At 38.3% G+C, this 23078-nt stretch overlaps 1 protein-coding gene across 1 annotated transcript in view; it reads right to left on the bottom strand.

Annotated features, from left to right (window-relative positions):
* Positions 1-22713, bottom strand: part of CFAP299 (cilia and flagella associated protein 299) — a 525301-nt gene extending 502588 nt beyond the window's left edge. Inside the window, exons 1-2 of the mRNA XM_019719919.3 lie at positions 22564-22713; positions 7133-7263 (exon numbers count right to left, since the gene is read on the bottom strand). Of these exons, the coding sequence (XP_019575478.2) occupies positions 7133-7263; positions 22564-22674 (242 nt within the window). The 5' untranslated portion in view covers positions 22675-22713. The remainder of the gene's footprint in view (positions 1-7132; positions 7264-22563) is intronic.
* Between the last annotated feature and the right edge of the window lie 365 nt (positions 22714-23078).

The following is a 23078-nucleotide window of genomic DNA, read 5'->3' as shown; positions in this document are numbered from 1 at the left end:
ACTGTTAAATTGGGCTTCATCCTAATTAAAATCTACTATTTGAAAGACACTACTAACAAATTTTTTAAAAAATGCACAGAGACAAAATATTTACAAAATGTGTATCTGGCAAAGAAGTTGTAACCAGAATATATAAAGAGCGCTTATAAACAAATAATTCACCAAAGGAGAGAGATAGATGGCAAATAAGCACATGAAAAGATGACCAGCATCCCTAGTCAGTAGGGAACTACACATTAAAACTGTAATCAGATACCACTACACCTGCTATACTGGATAAAATTTTTTAAATTGACAATACCATGTGTGTTGTCAAGGAAGTGGAATGACTGGAACTCTTATACATTGCTAGTGGGAAAGTAAAATGATACAGACACTTTGGAAAATCCTTTGAAAGTTCCTTATAAAATTAAACATATACCTGCCATGTGAATCAGCAATCCCATTCTTGGGTATTTACCTAAGATAAATGGAAATATATGTCCTTACAAAGAGCTATTTATTTATGAATATTTACATCAGGTTTATCAGAAAAACTAGAAACAACCAATTGTCTAGCCATCAACTAGAAAATGGATGGATACAGAAATTGCTGTGCATCCATTAAATGAAACATTACTCAGCAAAAACAAGATCATACATACATGCAACCACATGGTCTCAAAAGCCTTATATGTAGTGGGAAAAAAATGGCTACATACTGTATGATTCCGTTTATCTGACATTCTGGAAAAGGCAAAAGTCTAGGTACAGAAATCAGATGAGTGGTTGTCAGGCTGGGAGGAAGGCACCAATACAAAGGGGCATGAAAAAACTTTTTGGGGTAACAGAACTGTTCTTATCCTGATTATGGGGGCTCACCACTGTATATATTTGTCAGAACTCATCAAATGAAACACTTAAAAAACTCAATAAATCTGACTTTCAAAAATGAATTATAAAAATAAAGGAAGCTGCCTGGCTTCAGAGAAGATGTTAAGTGACAGCTTCCAGTTAACTGTTTCTTGATCAGCCTCCGCAATTGAGTAGATGTCGTGTTGTTCTCAGGGTGGCCTCCACAAACCACTGGCGAGACAATGAATGTTTCACCACATGAGGTACCCCTCTAACAGGCAATCTTTGCTTTGCAGACCCTCCATCAGTCTGATAGAGACTTTGCGAGGAGATCAGTAAGGTCTGACAGTTTCCCTTGACTAGCCCTGCTTCCACCCTTTTCCTTTCATGTTATCACTTCCAGGTTAACATTTTGAATGCTTATCTCCATCTCTGTGCCTGCTTCCCAGAGAGGCTAGTCTGTGAGACATTGTACCTGGAGTAGCCTGAGAAAGCAGGCAGTAAGATGGGGTTTAGGGCCTGGAACTCTCACCGTGAGCCCTCTAGGAATGAGGCCCACAGCGCTGGAGATAAGAAGTGTGCACAGAATCCCAGCACCAGGTGGGCAATGAAGGCACCGCTGAATCGCCAGCTTAGAGGTGACGTAGTTCAAGGATGAGGTGCCATCCTTTAGGACACTCTCACCAGGGAAAACACCAAGTGTCTAACTGGCTGCTACATGGGCACTCCGGGCTTCCTGTGCCCAAGGACCAGCGAGCAAGAAGAGAGGACAGCATCTTGTGAAGAGGAACTGATACTGACCAGCAGGAGAAATAGGACGGCTGTTACAGAATGGGGCTGGGGGAAACATGCAACAAACTCGAGTGACGTACTCGGGCACCTATTGGTAAGCCCTTATGAAATTTTAAATGAGCACGACAAATGCCGCAACCCAGAGCCTGAGGAGAGTAGGATCACCAGGGCTTCTTCTGAATGAGACCGTGAGAGTTGATACGTATCTGCAGGAAGAGAATGTAGAACAGATAGTGGAAAAAGGAGATGAGAACCAGTCCTGACCCACAACCCAACAGCAGTGATGGGGGCTGTAGCTCACCCCACGACCTTTCTTCTTCAGAGTTTCCTCTCAGGGAGAGGCCCACAGTGCTCTGGAGGAGCTGCTCCCCACAGGCACCAAGAGGATCTGTGTGTCACAAGGGGTGGAGCAGGGAGACCTTATCACTCACACACCTCTGGAGAAAGGCCCCCAGCCTGGCCCCGACCTTATCACTCAGAGGAGTTTGCTGAGCTGACAGCCTCCAGCTGTTAACCCTTTCTGCCACAACTTTCAAGCTGAAATCACACTTTTCTTGGAGCAGCCCCCAAGGCAATAACTGGACACAGTAGGGATACTAGGGCCTGACCACCTCACCCAATGTGGGACTCCTTTAATGGACAACCTTTACTCTGGAGCTTTCTGGTGTGCTGGTAGAGTCTTTGTAACCTTGACATCAAGATTCTGACCCTGCTTAGTCCTGTTTCTTCACTTTTCCTTTCACAAATGTTACTTCCCCAACAAGCTTTTTGCACTCCTAACTCTCACTGTCTGCTTCCTTGGAGAAGCTAAATCTGCAACAAGCTACCACTCCATGTTTTTTCTATGAGACCTACAAAATATATGAGAATACCTTTTTTAAAATACAGTATTTTTAAAGCAAAGTAAAAAGTTGAAACCATTTCATAGAAATCAGATACAATCTAGCAGAAGCCTTTAAACTTACATAAATTCATTTAATTCACAAGTGTTAATATATGGTGTTCACTTTTGATCATGAAGTGAATAAAGTCACTTTACATGAAACAAATTTTTGTCTTTTCTCCAACTTCATCCTCATAAAATTAAAATAGTATATATAATCCATTAATAGATATTTCCATCTCCTATTTTTAAAAATAAATTGAAGAAAACTCCAAATCATGCCAGAAAGTAGTTGACAGATGATAAACTGACTAGAATGGCTAGAACAAGGAAGGTTGGGGATTTGCCGAGCTTTAACATTTAATTCCAGATATACCGGAGGATTAAAGGACACAAGAACCTTTCCCTAAATCACCATAAATATCGTCTTCATTTAAGCAAAAAAAGGTCACAGGGATTCTTGTATATTCAGCATCTGAGACTCCTGTCAGGCTGGTACAGGGAACCATTACAGGAATTCCCAAAGGCTCATCAAAGAGTCTCTCAAGAAGATGACCATAGCCAACCAGTACAATTACCAGCTCCATCAGGGCCGCCACTTACTCCATCTCTCTGTGTTTCAGATGCTGCATTTCAGTAAAATAAGGTCACTATCCCAGAAGCAGTTTTAAGAGGGGCTAATGCATCTACTAGAAAGATAAGCTCACCCAAAGTGAAGAGGCTGATGATATTACAAACTCATCCAGGAGAGAGTTCAACCTGAGGGACGACTCAGTTATAACTACTAATTACACTCCAAAAACCCAATATTCAATCTGAGTTGCAAATAGTCAAGCTCCATCTCTCCAACACCTGTGGAAATCCACTGACTTCTCATTACAAATAGAAATTCTCTTGCGCTTATGATGGTGGTTACCTCACTAAACACCATGGCCAGCCCCCAAGGGAAATAATACTTTTATCTTGACAAAAGGACCACCAACTAAACTATTCCCATCCCTCTTTCCAACCTTATAGCCTCTGCCTTGTGATTATTACACCCAGCTGGCATGAATCTCAGGGGTGGAGATGAGAGGTGAGGTTTACATGACAGTGAAGCAGAGATGGTTTTGAAGCAAAGGTTGAGGGAGCGAGAAGAATGCAGAACCCGCCCACCACCTGCAATTCAGTAAACATGGAAGTAAGTGGCTGCTAGCTGGCACAGGAAAAGTCTTAGCAAGAGAAAGGGTACAAATTAAGACAGAATGGAAGGGAGAATGATTTGTGAAATAAGGAGAGCTTATCTATCCTAGAAGTGAGGCAAAGGGACGTGTCCATCTTCACACCCCTCTTTGCCTGGTTAACTCCTACTTATCCTGTAAGAGTAAATTCAGCAGTGATGCCTCAAGAGGAGCTTTCCCTGTTCTTCACATCCCCCCAAATCTTGACGTAGTACTACTTCAGGGTGTCACCACAGCACCTAGGACAGCCTATATATCTGCTGTTGTAAGTGCTTTTTTTATTAAGATATAATTCACATATCATAAAATTCAAACTTTAAGGAGTACAAGTCAATGGTCCCTAGTATATTTACAAAGTTGCGTAATCATCATCAATATGTAATTCCAGAACATGTTATCACCCCAAATGAAACCCCACAGCTGTTAGGAGTCACTCTCCATTCACCCTCCCTTCAAGATGTGGCAACCACAAATCTATTCTCTGTCTGTAGGGATTTACCTATTCTGGACATTTTATATAAATGGAACTATACAATATGTAGTCTTTTTGTCTGGCTTCTATTGCTTAGCCTAATGTTTTCAAGGTTTATACATGTTGTAGAATGTAACAGTACTTTACTCCTTTTTATAGCCGAATAATACTCTACCATATTATCTATACCATATTTTTTCATCCATTTATTAGTTGATGTACATTTGGGTTGTTTTACTTTATGGATACTATGAATAATGCTGCTATGATCACTGGTGCACAAATTTTCAAGTGGACATGTGTTTTCAATTCCCTTGGACATATCTATACCTAGGAGAGGAATTGATGGGTCATAAGGTAACTCTATGTTTAACTTTTTGAAGAACTGCCAAACTGTTTTCCATTTTATATTCCCACCAGCAATGTAACTGTCTTTCATCTAACCCTCAAATTTCTTGAGAGCAGGGACTAAGCCTTCTGTTCTATCGTATCCCCAGCACCTAGCATAGTGCCTAATGCAATATGGTTGTCTGTGAGCATTTGTGAAGTGAATGGCTGAACAAAGGCCCACAATAATTTTTTTCACTTTATGCCTTCTTCCAGAAAAATACTTATCAAACTACCCCGCTCTCAATACCTTTAACTTTCATCTCTTCAGACTCCTTCTCTTCTGAAACTCTTATAAATAAGTGACATACTCTTAGGTGCCAGCGCTTCCTGAAACGGGTGCTAGAGGACAGGACTGTGACCCACTTGGGCTGCTCACCTGCACATTAGCGAAGTTAATATAAGATACCCTGATAGCAGAATCAAGTGGTTCCAAGTTGGGACCAGTTGGCAGGCAGTCAGATGTTCATGCATATTTTCAAAGTGATCCTCCAGCAAATATAGGCACAGGACATGTTTGGCTCTAGGACACTCTCTGCTGGCCCTGCTGTCAATAACATGACAATGGACCTGGCAGGGAAGGGAGCAGAGTGACTCCCACATGGGGCAAGAGGAAACATATGGGGCCCACGCACTACAGAGACAGGCTGAGAAGATCTGCAGATGAAAGGGCCTTCCAATTCTAGCAGCTCTGGGTGGGGATTAGTCTCCCACGACTGGCATTTAAGTAGCCTAATGACTTCCAGCTCTGGCCAGTTAATGAGACCAGGCCATAGAATAAATACCCACTTTGATCCTCAAACGCAACATGGACATGAACATGGATGGAATTTACACTTGAAACACGACAAACTCCTCTTGATATGAAACAGGATACATCGCTAATAAAACATGAATATATATTAATTCCTTGTAAAATCTCACAAATATCTTTTTTACTTCTGACTGATAAACATTTGTTGATACCTACAAAAAGAGAAGACTCCCTTGATGTTTTATAGAAGTCATTTCACATTGAACACATGTACTTTGTATCATTTCAATTTTCTAATATTAGAAATCAAGTCTAACTGTGTTGAATAAATTACTGAAGCTTTACATAAATTACCTGTGTTAAGCAGAATGTCCCCCCAAGCATGCCCATGCCCTAAGCCCTAGAACCTGTGAACATGTTATTTTACATGGCAAAAAAGACTTTACAGATATAAAGAAGGTTATAGATCTTAAAATAGGGTGATTACCCTCGATTAGCAGATAGACCCAGTGTAATCACATGAACACTTTAAAGGAGAGATCTTTCTCTGGGTGGAGTTAGGAAAGATCCTGCAGAAGGGGAAAAGTCAGACAGATTTGAAGGGTAGGAGGATCTCGACCCACTCTTGCTGGAGCCGGACTACACAGAAAGCATGAAAAGGAATGTGGGTCAACTTGTAGGAGTAAAGATCAGTCCCCAGATGACAGCTGACAAGGAAAGGGACCTCAGTTCTACAATCACAAGGAACTGAATTTGGCCAGCAACCTGAATGAGTGTAGACAAAGATTCATCCTCAGAGCCTCCAGGGAAATCAATCCAGCCAACACCAGGATTATAAACCCATGATGTACTGAGCAGAGAACCCATCTGAGTCACTGTACTCTGACTTCTGACTTACAGAACTATGAATAAACACATTTGTGTTATTTCAAGCCACTGAGTTTGTAGTAATGTGTTATGGCAGCTATAGAAAACTAATATATTACTAAATGTCAGTATTTTAAATTCCAGTGTCCTATGGTTCTAAAACACAATAACCACTACAACCATCAATTAAAATTGCACATTCCCAGAACCAATTCATATTACACTACTGAACATTATTTCTTTTGTAACAAATACATGGGATTTCTATCAATAATTACTGGATATTTTTTTAAATGTTATCGAAGTATAATATACCGATTTCTAAGTAATTATACTCTTCAACATTTACAACTTTAGCCTTCATTTTTAAGAAGTAAACAGATAATTACTTTGTGAAGTCTTTTTCTGTCTTATCAGTTTGATATAGTTCACTTTAGGTGTACATCTCTTTCATAATGTTTAATGTGTCTTATATAACCATATATTAATAACATTAGCAAAAGCCAGTGATCGTTAATAGAGTTGAATGAATCAATGTTTACAAAAATGTGAGAACATAAATGATGCAAATGTTTCTAGGCCTCAAAAGTACAAAGAATTCTAAGGTAAAAGTCTCTCCTAATTTTACTATATAAATACATAAAGCCAATAATACTGAGTGAATTTTTCACAGGATGTTATTGGTATAATGGCCATGTTTTGGTATTTATATTTCTTAAATTAGTAGCTCAAAGTTGCATGTGACATTCTTGCAAGCATACCACAGTTCCTCCAGTCCCTGATCTGCAGAACACACACTTAGGGTGTTCCAAGTTCTACTGCTCAACCAACGTTTCTAAATTACAGCAAAGCCAACAGAGTTGGATTTTTCCAGAGATTCTACAATATACTGTAAAATCTAGATTTGGAACATGGACACTTACTTTTTCTGAGTTCTTTCGGCCAGCCTTGCAATCTCTATAGCTGCCTTCCTTGCTTCAAAATCTTCCCTTTTCACCACTTCTCCAGTCCCTCGGTAGCCTAGCTCCACCAACTGGCGGGCCAGGACTTCATCCTAAACAGAAAATCAATTGTTTGATTTGAGGACAGCTTATTTTATCCAATGCATACTGAATAACTGTTTTAAGCGGAAAATCAAATATGTTGTTTAAAAATGAGACAAGATATATTAGACATGAAAAATTTTAACAACTTCTAAAGACATCTAAAATTCTAAAAATGTCTAACAATACTATACTTCTATAAACATCTGATTTGTCACCCCTTTCCCATGGATGTAAGATGAAAGAAAACATAACATCAATCACTACATTTTCTCTAAGGGATTAGAGGACAAAAGTCTATTGTGTTTTTAGTCAATTTATGAAAACAGCTGTAGATAATTAATAGAGTATCTTTAAAACAATTAAACTAGAGACAATAGTATTCATACAAAAAAGACTTTTAAAAAATCAATCACAGAAAAAGAGAATTGGGCTGCTTTTATAAAAGTCAACATTTCAGAGACTTACTTCCATGAAGTTAATTAACTGATGACACATAGCACTGTAACTTCAAATACAAAACAAAGAGCAGATGAATTTCTCATTTAAATAGACAGATATTGTTTCCATATAATGTTGGTACCAATAAAAACAGAAAAGTAGAAACCCAAGATGACCACAAAAAGCTTCAAATTGAAATTTTTCCCACAACCCGTTGAACCTTTTGTATTTCAATTACTTTAAGAATTGTCTCACACATTTTTGTCACTTGCATCACATATTAAAAAAACAATATTGTTTCCCCATCATTTGAAGATATCAATTTACCTGAAGCTACTAATATAAAGACTAAAATATTACATTAAAATATTTATATAGCAGTAATGGTCCTTATACTATCTTAATATGAAATAATTTGAAATATCGTGAAAATGGTACATATTTTATGGCTATAGGCCCTTACTTAATACATCACTATTGAATGCAAGTACTGTCAAATAGGATTAGTAAATGAGGAAACTTTAGGTGCCTCATAATCATCTATTCAACCCATACAAGCTATTTTAAAGTTCAAACTATTGGAACAAAACCAAAAATTTATAAATTACCAATCTAGAAAACTTGCTACTTTTCTTTGCTCAACAGTAAAAGCAAATATTGCACTCTGTGTTGCAATGTTGATACATATGCCAACAAAATACAATGCAAAGCACCAGGCCTGGGGCGAGCTGTCTTCTATTGCGAGCTGTCTTCTCTTTAACTTGTTCCCTTTCTTACTATCCTTGGATCCTTAGTCTCTTTAGTGTGAACACAAAACTGAGCAAATGCCTCCACCTAGTGGAATTAATATTAAATAGAAAAAGCAATGAAGAATTTGGGTTTAACTTACATTAACCCAAATGAAGTGAAATGAGTGTAAATTTTCTTAATATATTACTAAAAGTGAGCCCATGGGAAGAACTCTCAGCTTAGCTCTATGAGACTGTGGGGTTCTAGCTTAATATAAATTGTTTGAAGTCAACATTTTATATAATAAAGGACATTTAAAAATTGTTGTATTAACTTTATGGAGTGAATTATGCATTCCTATGTACATTACCCGGGCCACACAAAATTATTTTGGATAGTTATGCACTCATCTGCACTAACGTATCCTGCAACAAATGACAGGATCTACTTAGAAAATAAGGTTGAAGCTGTTTGCTTCACTCACCATTATAATGCTCTAACTCAGGTGTCCAAACTTTTTTCAACATTTTTTACCAAGGGCCATATGCGGTAAAATACACAAATAGCCGGGCCACTCATTCAAGGTGAAGTACGTATTGCCTCACCTTGTTTATTTAAGTAAACTAAATATATTTTTGGAATTTGCTGCGGGCCAATTAACAATGGATTGCGGACCGCAGTTGGCCTGAGGGCCACAGTTTTGACACCCCTGCTCTAACTAGTGGAATCACGAGTCATTTCTCAACTTTAAATGGTCAATTTTCTTTAAAGATGCTTTTCTTGAAAGAAACTGAGAAATAAAATGTTTTATCTATTCACATACTTAGCATTTCTGGTGTTTTCCATTCCTCTGTGTAGGCCCAAGTCTCCTACTGATATATGATTTTCTTTCTACCTATAAAACTTTAATATTTCTTATAGTACAGGTCTGCTCACAACAAATTATCTTGGCTTTTGTTTGGTGGAAAACATATCTATTTCACCTTAATATTTGAAAGACATTTTTGATGGATTAGTATTTCAGGTTGACTTTTTACCTTTCATCCTGTACTTAGGATGTCATCGCATTGTGTTATGGCTTATATGTGGCTGATGAGAAGTGTTCAGTCTTACCCGTCTGTTTTATTCTACATACCGTGTTTCCCCTAAAATAAGACCTAGCTTACTACGGTATCTTTTGGAGCAAAAATTAATATAAGACCTGGTATTATATTATACTCGGTATCATATCTTATTATATTAATTATATTATATAAGACCCGATCTTATATTACAGTAAAATAAGATCGGGTTTTATATTAATTTTTGCTCCAAAAGACGCAGTAGAGCTGATGGTCCAGCTAGGTCTTATTTTCAGGGAAACACGGTAATGTGTCCTTTATCTTTAGATTCCTTTAAGATTTTCTATTTATCACTGGTTTTCAGGAAATTTAAGATAATCACACTTAAGATAGAGTGATTTCTTTGGGTTTATTCTGCTTGGAATGCTTTCTACTCCTTGGCCCTATTGATTTATAGTTTTCACAAAATTTGGAAACTTTTAACCATTATTTTTTCAAATATATTTTATTCCCTACTTCCTTCTGATCCTTCCAGGATGACACATTTTTTTGAAAGAAAAAATATTTTATCACTTTTATATTAAACCTAATGGTTTGGAGTATAATAGTTCATCTTAGCACAAATAAGAGATTAGCCATGATAGTCAAAGTATATAAATAAGACCATATTATTTTATTAATGGTTAATGCTTTTATTTACTCATGTGATCACGAGTCATTCACTTTTGGATACTAGCAGTTTGGGGGCTTTAGCTATAAGGAGGCATCATGCAAAACAGAACCCAGAGACAGCTCACCCCTGAAGAGAAGGCTACAGATTTGAAGTTGCACATGCACTGTTCCCTCCTTGTGCTGGTTTCAAGCTCTACTGCCCCCCACCCTGACACCCCCAAACACACACATACACACACACACACACACACACACACACACACACACACAGCCTTTGGGCCAGAACCCATTTTCCCCCACATGCCTACACCACTGAGGCAAAGCACCTCTGCACTGTTTCTTTGAGTGGGGGTGGGTGCGAGGGTAGACAAAGATTGGATGGTGTGAGCCAAACTCTTCCGAAGGAGTCTGGGACAAAGGGCATCCAGCAACTGGGACACCCAGGTGTTTCTCATCCGAAGAACTAAAAAGGAAAAAATAAAAAGTCTACAGCCACTAGAATGCTTGACATTGCCCCATAGGTTACGGGATTCAGTTGGCTTTTGTTTGTGTCATTTGTTGCTATATTGTTTATTGCTGAAGAACAGTTTTTGTTGTAGCTCAATCTTAGATTTCTTTACTAAACTTGCTGATTTGTTCTAATAGGGTTCCAATTAATTTTCTTGCATTTCCATGGTAATGAAATCATACTGCCTATGAGTAATAATATTCTGACTCCTTCTTTTAAACATTTACGATATTTTCCTCTTATTGTATCATTGCTTTGGCCAGACTGCCAATAAAAAGTTAAGAATACAAGCAAGCATTTTTATCATGTATCTGATTCCAATGCTAAAATGTTTTACAACTAAATATGATGTTTATTACAGCTGTTTGCTATATACTCTATCAAGTTATGAGTTTACAATTTTATCCTATGCTTTTTCTGCATCTAGAGAGATTATCATATTTTTCTTTTTTAATTTGTTAATGTCATGAGCTCATCCTTGCATTCCTATGATAAATCACACTATTGTTAATCTGATTTATTATTTCTTAATATATTCCTGGATTCATTTTGCATTTCTTTTCATTCAGTTCTTAAGTAAAATTCGTCGTCAGCTTTCTATTTTGTGCTATCTTTTTCTGAGTTGATGTCAGGATTACACAAGGCCTATAAAATGATTTAGGAAAATTAAAACTGCATCCTTTTCTTTTTAATTTTTAATTACAAGGTCTGACAATTAAGTTAGCGAATTCATCCTAGAAAAAGTGCTACATACCTCATTGCTGAATATCACTATGGTCACCTTTGAAATACTCCCCTTGGGAAGCTAAGCACTAATGCCAGCGCCTAGTTCACCTTTCAAAGCAATTTTGGAACTCTTTTTCTGGAATGGCCATCAGAGCTATTGTCGTATTACCCTTGATGTCCTGAATGTCATCAAAATGTGTTCCTTTCAATATTTCCTTTATCTCCAGGTAAAGAAAGAAGTCAGTGGGGGCCAGATCAGGTGAGGAGGGAGGGTGTTTCAATACAGTTATTTGTTTACTGGCTCAAAACTCCCTCACAGACAGTGCTGTGTGAGCTGGCGCGTTGTCGTGATGCAAGAGCCATGAATTGTTGGTGAAAAGTTCAGGTCGCCTAACCTTTTCATGCAGCCTTTTCAGCACTTCCAAATAGTAAACTTGGTTAACTGTTTGTCCAGTTGGTACAAATTTATAATGAATAACCCCTCTGATATCAAAAAATTTTAGCAACATCGTTGTAACAAGTTCATGAACTTAATTGTCATACCTCGTATACCACATTTTGTTTATGCATTCATCTACCAATAGATACTTGGGTTTTTTCCACCTTTTGGCTACTGTGCATAATGCTGCTATGAATATGGGTATACAAATATCTGAGTCCCTGCTTTCAATTCTTTTGGCTATATACCCAGAAGTGGTATTGCTAGATCATATAGTAATTCCATATTTAACTTTTTAAGGCACTGCCATACTGTTTCCACAATGGCTGTACCATTTTACATTCCCACCAGCAGTGCACAGTGTTCCAATTGCTCCATATCCTCACCAACACTTATTATTTTCGGGTGGGGGGGGGGTTTATTTGCTTGTTTGTTTGTTTCTTTGATAATAGCTATCCTAATGGGTGTGAAGTGGTGTGTCACTGTGGTTGTGATTTGCATTTGCCTAATGACTAGTTATGCTGAATATCTTTTTATGTGCTTTTGGCCATTTGTGTATGTTTTTTGGAGAAATATCTGTTCAAGTTCTTTGCTCAATTTTTAATCAGACTGTTTGCTTTTTTGTTGTTAAGTTAAGGGAGTTCTTTGTACGAGGTGTGATCAAACTATATGGTAAATGTCTAAATTTTAAAAATTCTGTTACAATAAAAGACACATTGCCATTAATTCCCCTCAAAACACTTCCCCTCATTTCAAACACACTTATTCCATTGTTCTTGCCACTTTCTGAAGCAGATCTGGAAGTCCTCTTTTGTGAGTGTCTTTTATTGTGCTGTTGTGGTTGCCTCGATTCAAAACATTGAATCGATTCAAAACATTTACCTTTCATGGTCACTTGGACTTTGGGGAAGAGCCAGAAGCCATACAGTGCCAGATCTGGTGAATAAGATGGATGAGGACATACCATAATGTTTTTATTTGATAGAAATTGCCATACCAGAAGTGATGTGTGACATGGAGTATTGTCATGATGGAAGATGATTTATGGCACACTAAAACACACCTTCTCTCAATCGCAGCTCAGACCTGACTAACTGCACCAAACAAGTTGAAACTTGTCACACACTGTCACTAAGTTTCGACATGCTGCTTCCCATATTGAAGATCCCTGCCTTTCCATTGGATGACACCCTGCACCAGCATTCACCATATTTTGTTATCACAATGGAAAGGTTATGTGTCACACATCACTTCTGGTATGGCAACTTCTGTCAAATAAAAACATTACAGTGTGTCCTCGTCCACCTAATTCACCAGATCTGGCACCATGCAGCTTCTGGTTCTTCCTCAACATCAAAATGACTGTGAAAGGTAAACATTTTGAGTTGATTCAAGACATCGAGGCAGCTATGACAGCGCAACTAAAGACACTTACGAAAGAAGACTTCCAGAACTGCTTCAGAAAGTGGCAAGAATAATGGGATAAATGTGTTTAAAGTGAGGGGGGAGGGTATTTTGAGGGGAATTAATGGCAATGTCTTTCCCTACAATAATTTTTTTTTTTTTTAATTTAAACATTCACCATAGTTTTTCATCACACCTTATATATTCTGAATGTGAATCCTTTATCTGATACATAATTTGTAAATATTTTCTCCCATTCAATGGGCTGCTTATACACTCTATTGATAGTGTCCTTTCATGCACAAAAAGTTTTTAATTTTGATATCATCAATTACAATTATTTTTAATTAACATTTTCTTCAGAGTTCTGAAAATCTAACCATCTGCCTAGGTGTGGATCTTTTTCATTTATCATACTAGGCAGTTTATGGGTACTTACAATCTTGTGCTTATCTCCAACACAGAGAATATTTTTTATTCGATTATTTTATCCCCTTCCTTTTCTATATAATTTCTTTCTGGAATGTGTATCAGATAGACATGGAGCCTCCCGGAATTATTCTTTCATATAATTTTCTTATTTTCCTCATTTTTTTTACTGCATTCTGGATAATTATATCAATTTTAACTAACAGATCATTAATTTGTCCTTTAAAAATGTCCATTCTACTAGTTGGCCCTTTTTAAGATGTCATTAATTATGTATCTATTTTCTAAGAATTCTGTCTTGTTCTATGATTGCTCCCTTTTCATACCAGTCTATTATTCTGCTTATAGATTTAACAGATACTAAAATATGTCTGAGGTAGAAAGTTATAATTTATTTAAACCTCTCTCTAGGTTTTGAATGTTTTCTCTGACATTAGTTGTTGTTCTTATCATCTTGGGCCTCCTCTTTCACGCTATTGTGTTTCCTCAAACCTCTGGAGATGCATATTTATAGACAGAGGATTGGGTTAATTGGTATAGTCATTAGCATGGATTTCCTCTATAGTTGTGCAGGTCTAGTTCCCTAACTGGACTTTCCTCTGAATAGGTGAATTGTGAAAGTTATGTGAAAGAGCAGAGTATTGCGATGTTCAGACTCCACTTGAGGATATGTGGATACGAAGGAAGGAAGGAAGGAAGGAAGGAAGGAAGGAAGGAAGGAAGGAAGGAAGGAAGGAAGGAAGATACCCCACCCTCTCCAACCTAACTGCCAAAATGAGATGGGCTTGGCATAGTAAGTGTAAATTCTTTCTAGATTTTCTTCTCTTCTTCAGCATCTATTCTGAATTTCTAACACTATTTAGTTACTTCAAGCTTACTTCTGATTATCTCTGAGGCCCCTTTACCCCATCCAAGACTCCGTGTTAGGCATATATTTCACTTGCTTTAGAGAGAAGTTCTCTCATATATCCTTGGGTTAAACATTTGCAGACATACATGCCAGGGACAAGGTATTCCTCTGGCCTAGCTACGTAGAATTGACTTCTTTAATCAATTACAGGCTCTCTCTTGTTCTTTATATTATTGTTGACTCTGCTTTTCTCTAAATCTGTTTTACCTTTCCAATACTTTTCTGCATTATTTATTTAGGGCTATGGTTTTCTCTGCCTTGTTAATCTTATACTATCTTCTTTCTAACTTACCAGAAAGATGCACAATTCCTGGTCCCTAAGAGTAGCATTATTTCTTATTTTGTAGTACTATTATTGATTTGTTCTTTTTCATATTTACAAGGAAAATGAATAGACAGATGATAAAAAGGAAGGATGGATGGAAGGAAGGAAGGAAAGAAGAAAGAAGGAAATAAGTTTGATTATATCCAGGGCTCTCTCTACAAATTTGCCATGTCTGCTTTAGTTCTAACCACAATCTTCTCTTTTTTTATATAATGAAAAGGCTTCACAAAAAAGTCTTCTTGCCTCTAGTTGTACACCAATACAATCCATTCTCGCAGTGGAAAATCGAATGAGTAAACTTGAAAGTGTCCACCGGGTTTAGTGATTGTCGTGTGGGGCGGCCTGCAGGGTCTCAGCTCCCGCTCCCCACATAAGAACGCAGGACATGGTGAGGCCAAAAAGGAACACCCACGGAGCCATAGGTAGGGGAGTCATACCACTGTATTCTCGCTGGCGGCTGGGTTGGAGACAGAGAAGGCAAGAGCCACACTATCTGCAACTCGCCATCCACTTGCCTCTGCCAAACAATCTCACATGCTCCAATCCGCTTCTCTGCAATCTGCAATCCACACTCTGCCGCTTGCTAGCTCAGCCACCATCTTCTTGCTGGCCCCCATTTTTTCCTGCTAGCATAGCCACAGCAGTTATATTAGTGGCCAATGGCTCACTGGTTACAGCTGATGGCCAACTAGCCACAGCTGATGGCCATCCAATCACAGTTGATGGCCATTTACTACCTGAGCCAGCACCCTTTAGCGTGAGGCCGGGAGCCTGGAAACTGCACTCCTGGCTCTGTCCCCACAGTGACACATCCCACATTTGTCCCATGGCAAGAACAAATTCTATGGAATGATGAAGATGGGTGCCAGCTTGTAGGGGGTTAAAAAGTGGAAGATGAGGAAATGAAGGCAGTGAATATTTTACAAGTCATTCAAGAAGAAAAATTGTAAAAAGGTGGAAAAAAAATATATGGTGGGGCAAAATGAAAATACCTCAATGAGCACAGAAGGGACTGTTGAAATTAAAGATGAGAGTAGTTAATCCCTAGAGAGAGTTCCCTAAAAATGTGAAAGGAAAAGGAGAATAATGCAAGCGATTATCATCACCAACCAAGCCTACTAGCTGCAAACAGCAGAACTTACTGTAGCCAGTCCAGATATAAAAAGGAATTAAAATATAGTAGCTCAAAAATAAATCCCTGGAAAAGTGAAGTTTGAAGCCTGTGTAGCTAAAAACAACACTCAAAGCCACATGAACTGTTTTCAGCAAATAGTCCTCTGCTGGCACCCCTGAAAACAGATACTGCAACTCACCTGTTGACCCTAGAACTTCAGCCACTACATCACCTGAAAGACAAAAGCCTCTACTGCCGAATTTAATACAAAATGGATTCCACATGGTGCTTTCTTCCTGTTACTCTTTTCTAAAGTAGGTGTGTATGACTGGCAGCACGTAAGTCCCATGAAGATACAAGAGCAGCAAGGGAAACTGAGGAGGTGAATTTCTGCCTCCACCTTAAGAATGTGGGACTCAAGTTGGGAAAATTCTCAAATAATTATAATGATAATAGGTGTTGAAAATTATAACATATTCAGTAAATGGAGAGACAGGCATTCCATATGGTAGATACTATTAACATAGGAAGGAAGCAAGAGGAGGTGGGCAGAAATGAAGGTAGTTGTATAAGTTTCCTGGTAGAAAACTAAAGAGGGTTCCAGCCTGATTAACTCTTCTTTGTTGACCTGAAGAAATGAGGTCATCGACTAAGAGTCAGAAGTCTAAAGAGAGTAAAAAAGGTTTGGAAAACAAGTCGTGGAAAAAAATAAAAAGCAAGGTATATCAAAAGGCAATTCGTAAAAGAAATGCAAATGGACAAGAGACATTTAAAATGATGATAAACCTCGCTAATAATCAGGGAAATTAAAATTAAAACAATTAGTTTTTTTCACATATGTTATTGGTAAAATAAATAACAAGGTTGACAATATCAAGAGCTAGTGATGGTCTGAGGGGAAAGGTGTCTCATATACTGCTGGTGGGAGAGTAAATGGCTACTCTAGAGACCACTTTGGCCGTGTCCATCACAACCCATCAATTCCACTTTCTGATATATTTACAACTGCACACAAGGAGGATATACAAAAGATGTTCATGTCACTGTTGTTTGTGATCAGGAAAATGAACTTCTAAAGGACCATCCTAAGTAAACAATGGATTCAATGCAGCAACTTAAAAAGAAAAGGGAGATCTATGTAGTGACATTAAAAGGTCTCCAAGATCATGTAGAAAATACCAAAAAGAATTACATTTGTTATATGCCAACAAAGAAATTATTATACATAAATATTTTCAACATATTTACAATGAAAATATTTATAATAAATATATATATATATATATATATATATATACACACACACACACACACACACACACACACACATATACATATATATACAATTTTTGAACACTACTCATAAGTACGCAAGAAGAGGAAAGATACTGGGCTGAACTTCAGACACTGCTGCTGCAGCTTGGCTCAGAACCACAATAAATACTCATCATCTCCTACTTTCACCATCCAGTCTAGATTCCCCTCACCTTCTCAATACGTCTGCTGGTCTTGGTAGCATATCTAGTGGTGTGAACCAGATCCTCATTCCTGAGGGGTCTGAACCGCTGGCCATAAAACCCCTCTCAGTTTCAGCTGTTGTTCTCAAATTGGACCACTCCACTTCCAGAGAATACCTGTTAACTATTTTATAGTTTCTCGTTTTGGGGTCTTTTAGATTCCCCATTGTTTTCTTGCTTTTCTGCCACATGGATGCTGATACCTTCTAGGTGTTGTGGTTATGAATGTTTCTCCCCATCTGATTTTATGTTGGGGTTCATTGGAATAACTCTCACCTAGTTGTTCATGGGTTCTTTGTTTTGCTATTCAGATGCCCTTGGCTTCTGGATCATCCTATTCTCCTTACTTCTTCCTACCTTTCTGACCCCCCTTCCATTCTCCTTGGTGAGCACCACCTCCATGCCCATGCCTTAAGTAATGGTTTTTCTCCCACATTTTGTCTTCAGCACCCCGTCTTGTCTCATGCTATACACTCTCCTCGGGAATTTTCCCTGCTTCTACTCTTGTCTCCTCCCAGTAGTAGCTTTTGAAGTCAATGTAAACAAAAATTGAATGGAATATACCTTAAATATACAGAATGTAGATTGTAGGGGATTGTTGGAGACACTGCGGACATTAGGCTCAAAGCATTTTATTTTTATCATTATGATAAAGTTATAGAAGTACTTTGGGACAGCATTCTTGGTTCAGTTTCACTCCCTGATCATCAGTATGCTCATGAGGAAACTAGATATTTTTATTTAGTACCTCTGTGAACCCACTGGAAGAAAAATATAGTACTCCTCTTAAACAGCAGCTAATTTATACCAAATTGTTTTTCTATTGAATAAACAAAAGAGTATAAATGATTTGAAATAAATGAATTAAGACATTTCATAGAGAACAGTATTTACTCTGAATCTTGAAGCAATAAATAATGGAAAAATTACAACAGTTGGTCATTAGTTGGCTTATTGTATAATCATGGCAAATTAAATGACTAGATTTTTCCGAGAATCTCACTTAATCAATATCTGCCAAATAATTTTAAGATTATATACAAAAGGTTTAATTTTTGTGACTTATTTACTTATATTTTCTAAATAATGGGCAGATAATCTCTAAATAAAACTTCCACATTACTGATCTCTAAATAATTTAGCCATGATTGGGATCCATTCATCAGGGAAATTTTTAAGTAATTCTAAAAACACCCCCTGATTTCTTATCTAAGAAGAGCAATTCAGTAGGACTTTTAGTTCCCCAGTGGTCACAGGCAGCCATTGAAATGAAGAGACTGTGTTTACTTAACATGAAAGAATTACCAAGAAATAATGTGGGAAACCACAGTACAAAAATTTTGCCAAAACTTTTTCAGTATTTGTATATTGATTTAGGGGATTGGTTTCATTAGGTAAGATGATACTCACTCCCAAAACAAATATTGTTATTTGGGTTGGCAGAGATAAATCTAATTGTTGATACTGTTATAAATTTATTTTGATGACTTAGAGGTATCTAGTAAAATGAGTAAAGCACGGCAGACATAGAATGAAGAGCCTCTTTTATCCTCCTGAATCACTTTACCCCTCTCCAGCTCATCAAGTCAACTGGTGTCAGTCTTCATTTTTTTCCTCCTACTTCCCTTCCTTCCTAATCAAGTATCATATAAAAAACTTTGTAGTTATTACATTCATACACTACTTGTATACTTATAGTAGTGTGAGATGTTAAATGATAATATAGAGGTGAGGGTCACGACAGGCAAACTCAAAAGATATGATTTAAAGAATAAAAGCATGATTCACAACGATATGGGCAAGACTAATAGAAACCAATATGGGATGGTGAAGCATCCTTAGGCTAGCAATAGTGAGAAGTCTTTAACACCATTAGGCCTACAAGGAGACAGGAGAAGAAACAGTTGCTAGAACAGGGAGTGCTGCCAGCACCTGGGAAGAGTGCTGTAGCTGATGGAATGAGAAGTTGGCCACACCTGATGAGTGCAGCCACATCCAAACTGCAACCAGTTCAAAGATAACAGGGAATAAATCCTCTAATTACTCTCTTCTAGCCCTCTGATGTATTGGCTGAAATGAACCCAAACCCAAAAGAGCATAGTTAATGACTTCAGAAGACAGCTTCCAGGGACACAGATAAAGGTGGAGAAGGGCAGAGAATGCATCCAGCAAAGAAAATATGGCCATTTTGTACTAATTTTTATTGAAATTAATTGAAACTTTGGGCAGTAGAAAAATATACTACACAATAAAAGTACCTAGAAGATAGTAAATACAGCGATACCTCGATTTTCTAACGTAATCCACAAGCTCTGAAACATTCGAAAACAGCCGACAGCTAGGTCTCAGGATCTTCCATTCAGGGGAAGCTGTGTGACATATTCGACTTCTGAGTCGTGTTCGAAAACCGAAGCATTTACTTCCGGTTTACGGCATTCATAAACCAAAATGTTTGTCAACAGAGATGTTCGAAAACTGAGGTACTACTGTACTTGTAAAATGTTTGCTGAATAAATAAAGCTTAGATTGGACTGTAAGCACTATACTAAAATTAGGTGGCTAAGATCAAGTGTAGAACTGATTCTTACTTAAATTCTTAGAAATTAAGGCAATATCTACTACTGTAGGCTCTTGGTGAAGGCTTATTAATTAAATAGATAGTTGGATGATAAATGGATGGACAGATGGATGTACAGATGACTCATAAAAGTTTACAGACATAAAAAAATTTTGAATGTAATCTTGTCCAGCTCCTTCATTGGGCAGATGAATTAATAGAGTTTCAAACTGGTTAAAAGCACAATACAAAATTCGGACCCAAATCTCAAGGTTTTTTAAGTATAATATGCTATCTCTCATTTACCACTTAAAATTTGTTCCATTCAAACCAAACTCTGATGACCTGTCACCCCCCCCCGCCCCCCAAAAAAGAGCAAGAATTGCCTCACAAAGCATGACCCATAATACATGGCCCATGATTGCAATACAACTAAAACAATTCTGAGGAGTGCATTTGTCTCTGTGCAACCTACGTGGGCAATTAACTTGCAACCCCAGAAAGTATTTGAAAATATAGGTCCCCAGAGCTAATGGCACTTAAAATTTTTCATTACTCAATCCAAAAATATAGACACTTGAGTAATATCATCATTCAACTACACTTTCATCTTATTTTTTATTAAGGTACAACAAGAATAAGGTTAACCAATGGCAATTTTAAAAGTAAGTTTCTTTGATCATGTCCCTAAATATAGTCCCCCACTTTCTATTTTGGAAGCTTATAAAGTTCTGATTGACAAAACACAAAGTATTAATTTCTTACTCCTAATCAACATTGTTTTTAATTCCCTACTTACATGAAAAGCCCTGCCTTAAAAAAAAGAAAAAGTGGAAACCCTCCTTAATGATACTATGCTTAATAAGCTTGGCAATATTCCACATGTGCTATGAAGATGACTGTATTCTATTGGGATGTTTATTGTCTATATTGCATTCTTTTTAAACAGTCAAAAGTGTGGATGCAAACATTGTTTAGCACCATTACTTTTTCCCTTCATTTCAGTGACTTAGATGCAAGGCATAAAACTCACTTTCATGACTTTGAACATATCTGTATTTAAAGCTTGTTTTTGAAGCCAGAAGCTATGTTGGAAATATTACCAGGTTTTATTTTTAACACATAATTCCAGAAAGATCATATTTCTTGTCCAAAGTCACAAAACTGGTTTGTGGCAGAGATAAGACTAAATTAGAAGGTTCTGTTTTCTTAAAATTATGTTCATATCTAGCATATTAACATGTTTTTGAGAATAAGCACTTTTCAAACCTTGGAATCCACATTCAAATAAAACCCCGCTTAACACGGTCTTTGGAGTTCAAAATTTTCAATCCCCTAAAATGCAGAATTACGCTACTGCAGACTAGACTGCAGATAAGGAGTTTCCGGGGTTGGCGGCAGGATACAAATCCTTTTCAGATTCAGGTGTGGTCTGGCACCACATAGTGGCGCTTCTTCTCTCAGGCCTAAACAGGGAGGGGGCAATTTGGGGTTCTGTGGCTGTTCTCCAGGACAGCGGAATCTCTAGGTCAGTGCCCATTTAGTCGGCGCGCTCTGGGAATATACCAGGACTATAGGGACCCACCATCCACCTCCTGCTACTCCCCAGAACAGGTCGCCTTTTATTTTCCAGCCCATCCTACCTGGTTGTCCTCGAGAAGATAAGAACTGTATCCCCATCCCCCGCCATCAACACCCCCATCATTCACACACACACACTTTCATAAAGCGAGGAGGGGCATGGTTGCTAGGTAGAAAACAGTAGCCAATCCGATTTTGCTGTACTGTAGGTTTTCGGTGGTTTTGGGGTTTTTGTTTTGTTTTTGTTTTGTTTTGTTTTGTTTTGTTTTGTTTTTTGGTGGTTTTTTTTACTATCAACATTAGTTGTGATCATAAACTCGATAAACATGAGTCAGGAATGTGCAGGCACAACGACCTGTAATGTGTACCTATAATTAAAAGGCTTTCTGAATCAATTAGCATGGGGTGGAAATCTATGGACCCAAATGCCATATATAGTAACACCAGACACACCAGGTTAGTGTTGCCACTTGCCCTGGAAGAACAGTCTTATGTTAACACAAATTGGCAAAGAAAATAAAAGCAGGGAGTCAAACCTGAATTACAGAAGTCTCAGCAGGCCACCGAATTCAGCCACCAGTTACTGGCAAGAGAGACCGCTGGGAGGTGGCAGGTGAGGCCGAGCTACGGAAGTTAAAGGCTCCCTAGCGTGCGCACGCGCGGGTTTCTGTGCCAGGCGCTTCGAGGGCCCTAAACACTGTACTGACTGATGCAGCGCAGGGCGGGAAGGATGCGGCGTGAAATTCACCGCCGCCGCCGCCGCCGCCGCCGCCGCCGTCGGGAAACTGCGGGGCCTGACGTCCACCGCCAGGGGGCGAAAACCCCATGATGAGGGGAATCGGAAAGGACCCAAGGACTGGAAGGCGACGCGGCCGCTTTGCGGCCCTGCAGTCCTTACCTCCAGGTAGTACAAGTCCACGGTAGTGATCTGCGAGTCGAGGAAATCTTCATAGGTATTGAACTGAGTGACTATATTGTCCACCGCCGTCAGCCCCTCTTCCTGCTCCATTGCAGTTGCCTTGGCCGAAGCGTCCCTAACAACGGAGGCACAAGGGCGTAGTCAGAAGGTTCCACCCACTTCGAACCTTCCAATCAATTGGGAATCGGTGCGGAGCTTTGAACGTTAATCCCGCCCCGGTGTGTTGTTACTCTTTCGGGCTCCTGCCTAACTCCAGGGAACTGGATCAAATTATCCACAATAAATTCACATCTGACACCCGTCAACTGACTCAGACTTGGGTGGAATGTGGAGACTCGCGAGAGATGAAAATTGCAATCCAAAACTTAAAATCATAAAACGGCCACGATATGTAGACAAAATGTTATAGATCAGAGTTTATAATCTCATTGTAAAACAATGTTATGCAGGACAAAAATATAGAGGTTAGTTCTCTGGTACCTGAAGGTCCATTT

This window comes from Rhinolophus sinicus, chromosome 1 (assembly GCF_057876585.1).
Source record: "Rhinolophus sinicus isolate RSI-liver-muscle chromosome 1, RSI-T2T, whole genome shotgun sequence".
In the NCBI taxonomy this organism is placed as follows: Eukaryota; Metazoa; Chordata; class Mammalia; order Chiroptera; family Rhinolophidae; genus Rhinolophus; species Rhinolophus sinicus.
This window is presented reverse-complemented; position numbering and strand designations above follow the sequence as displayed.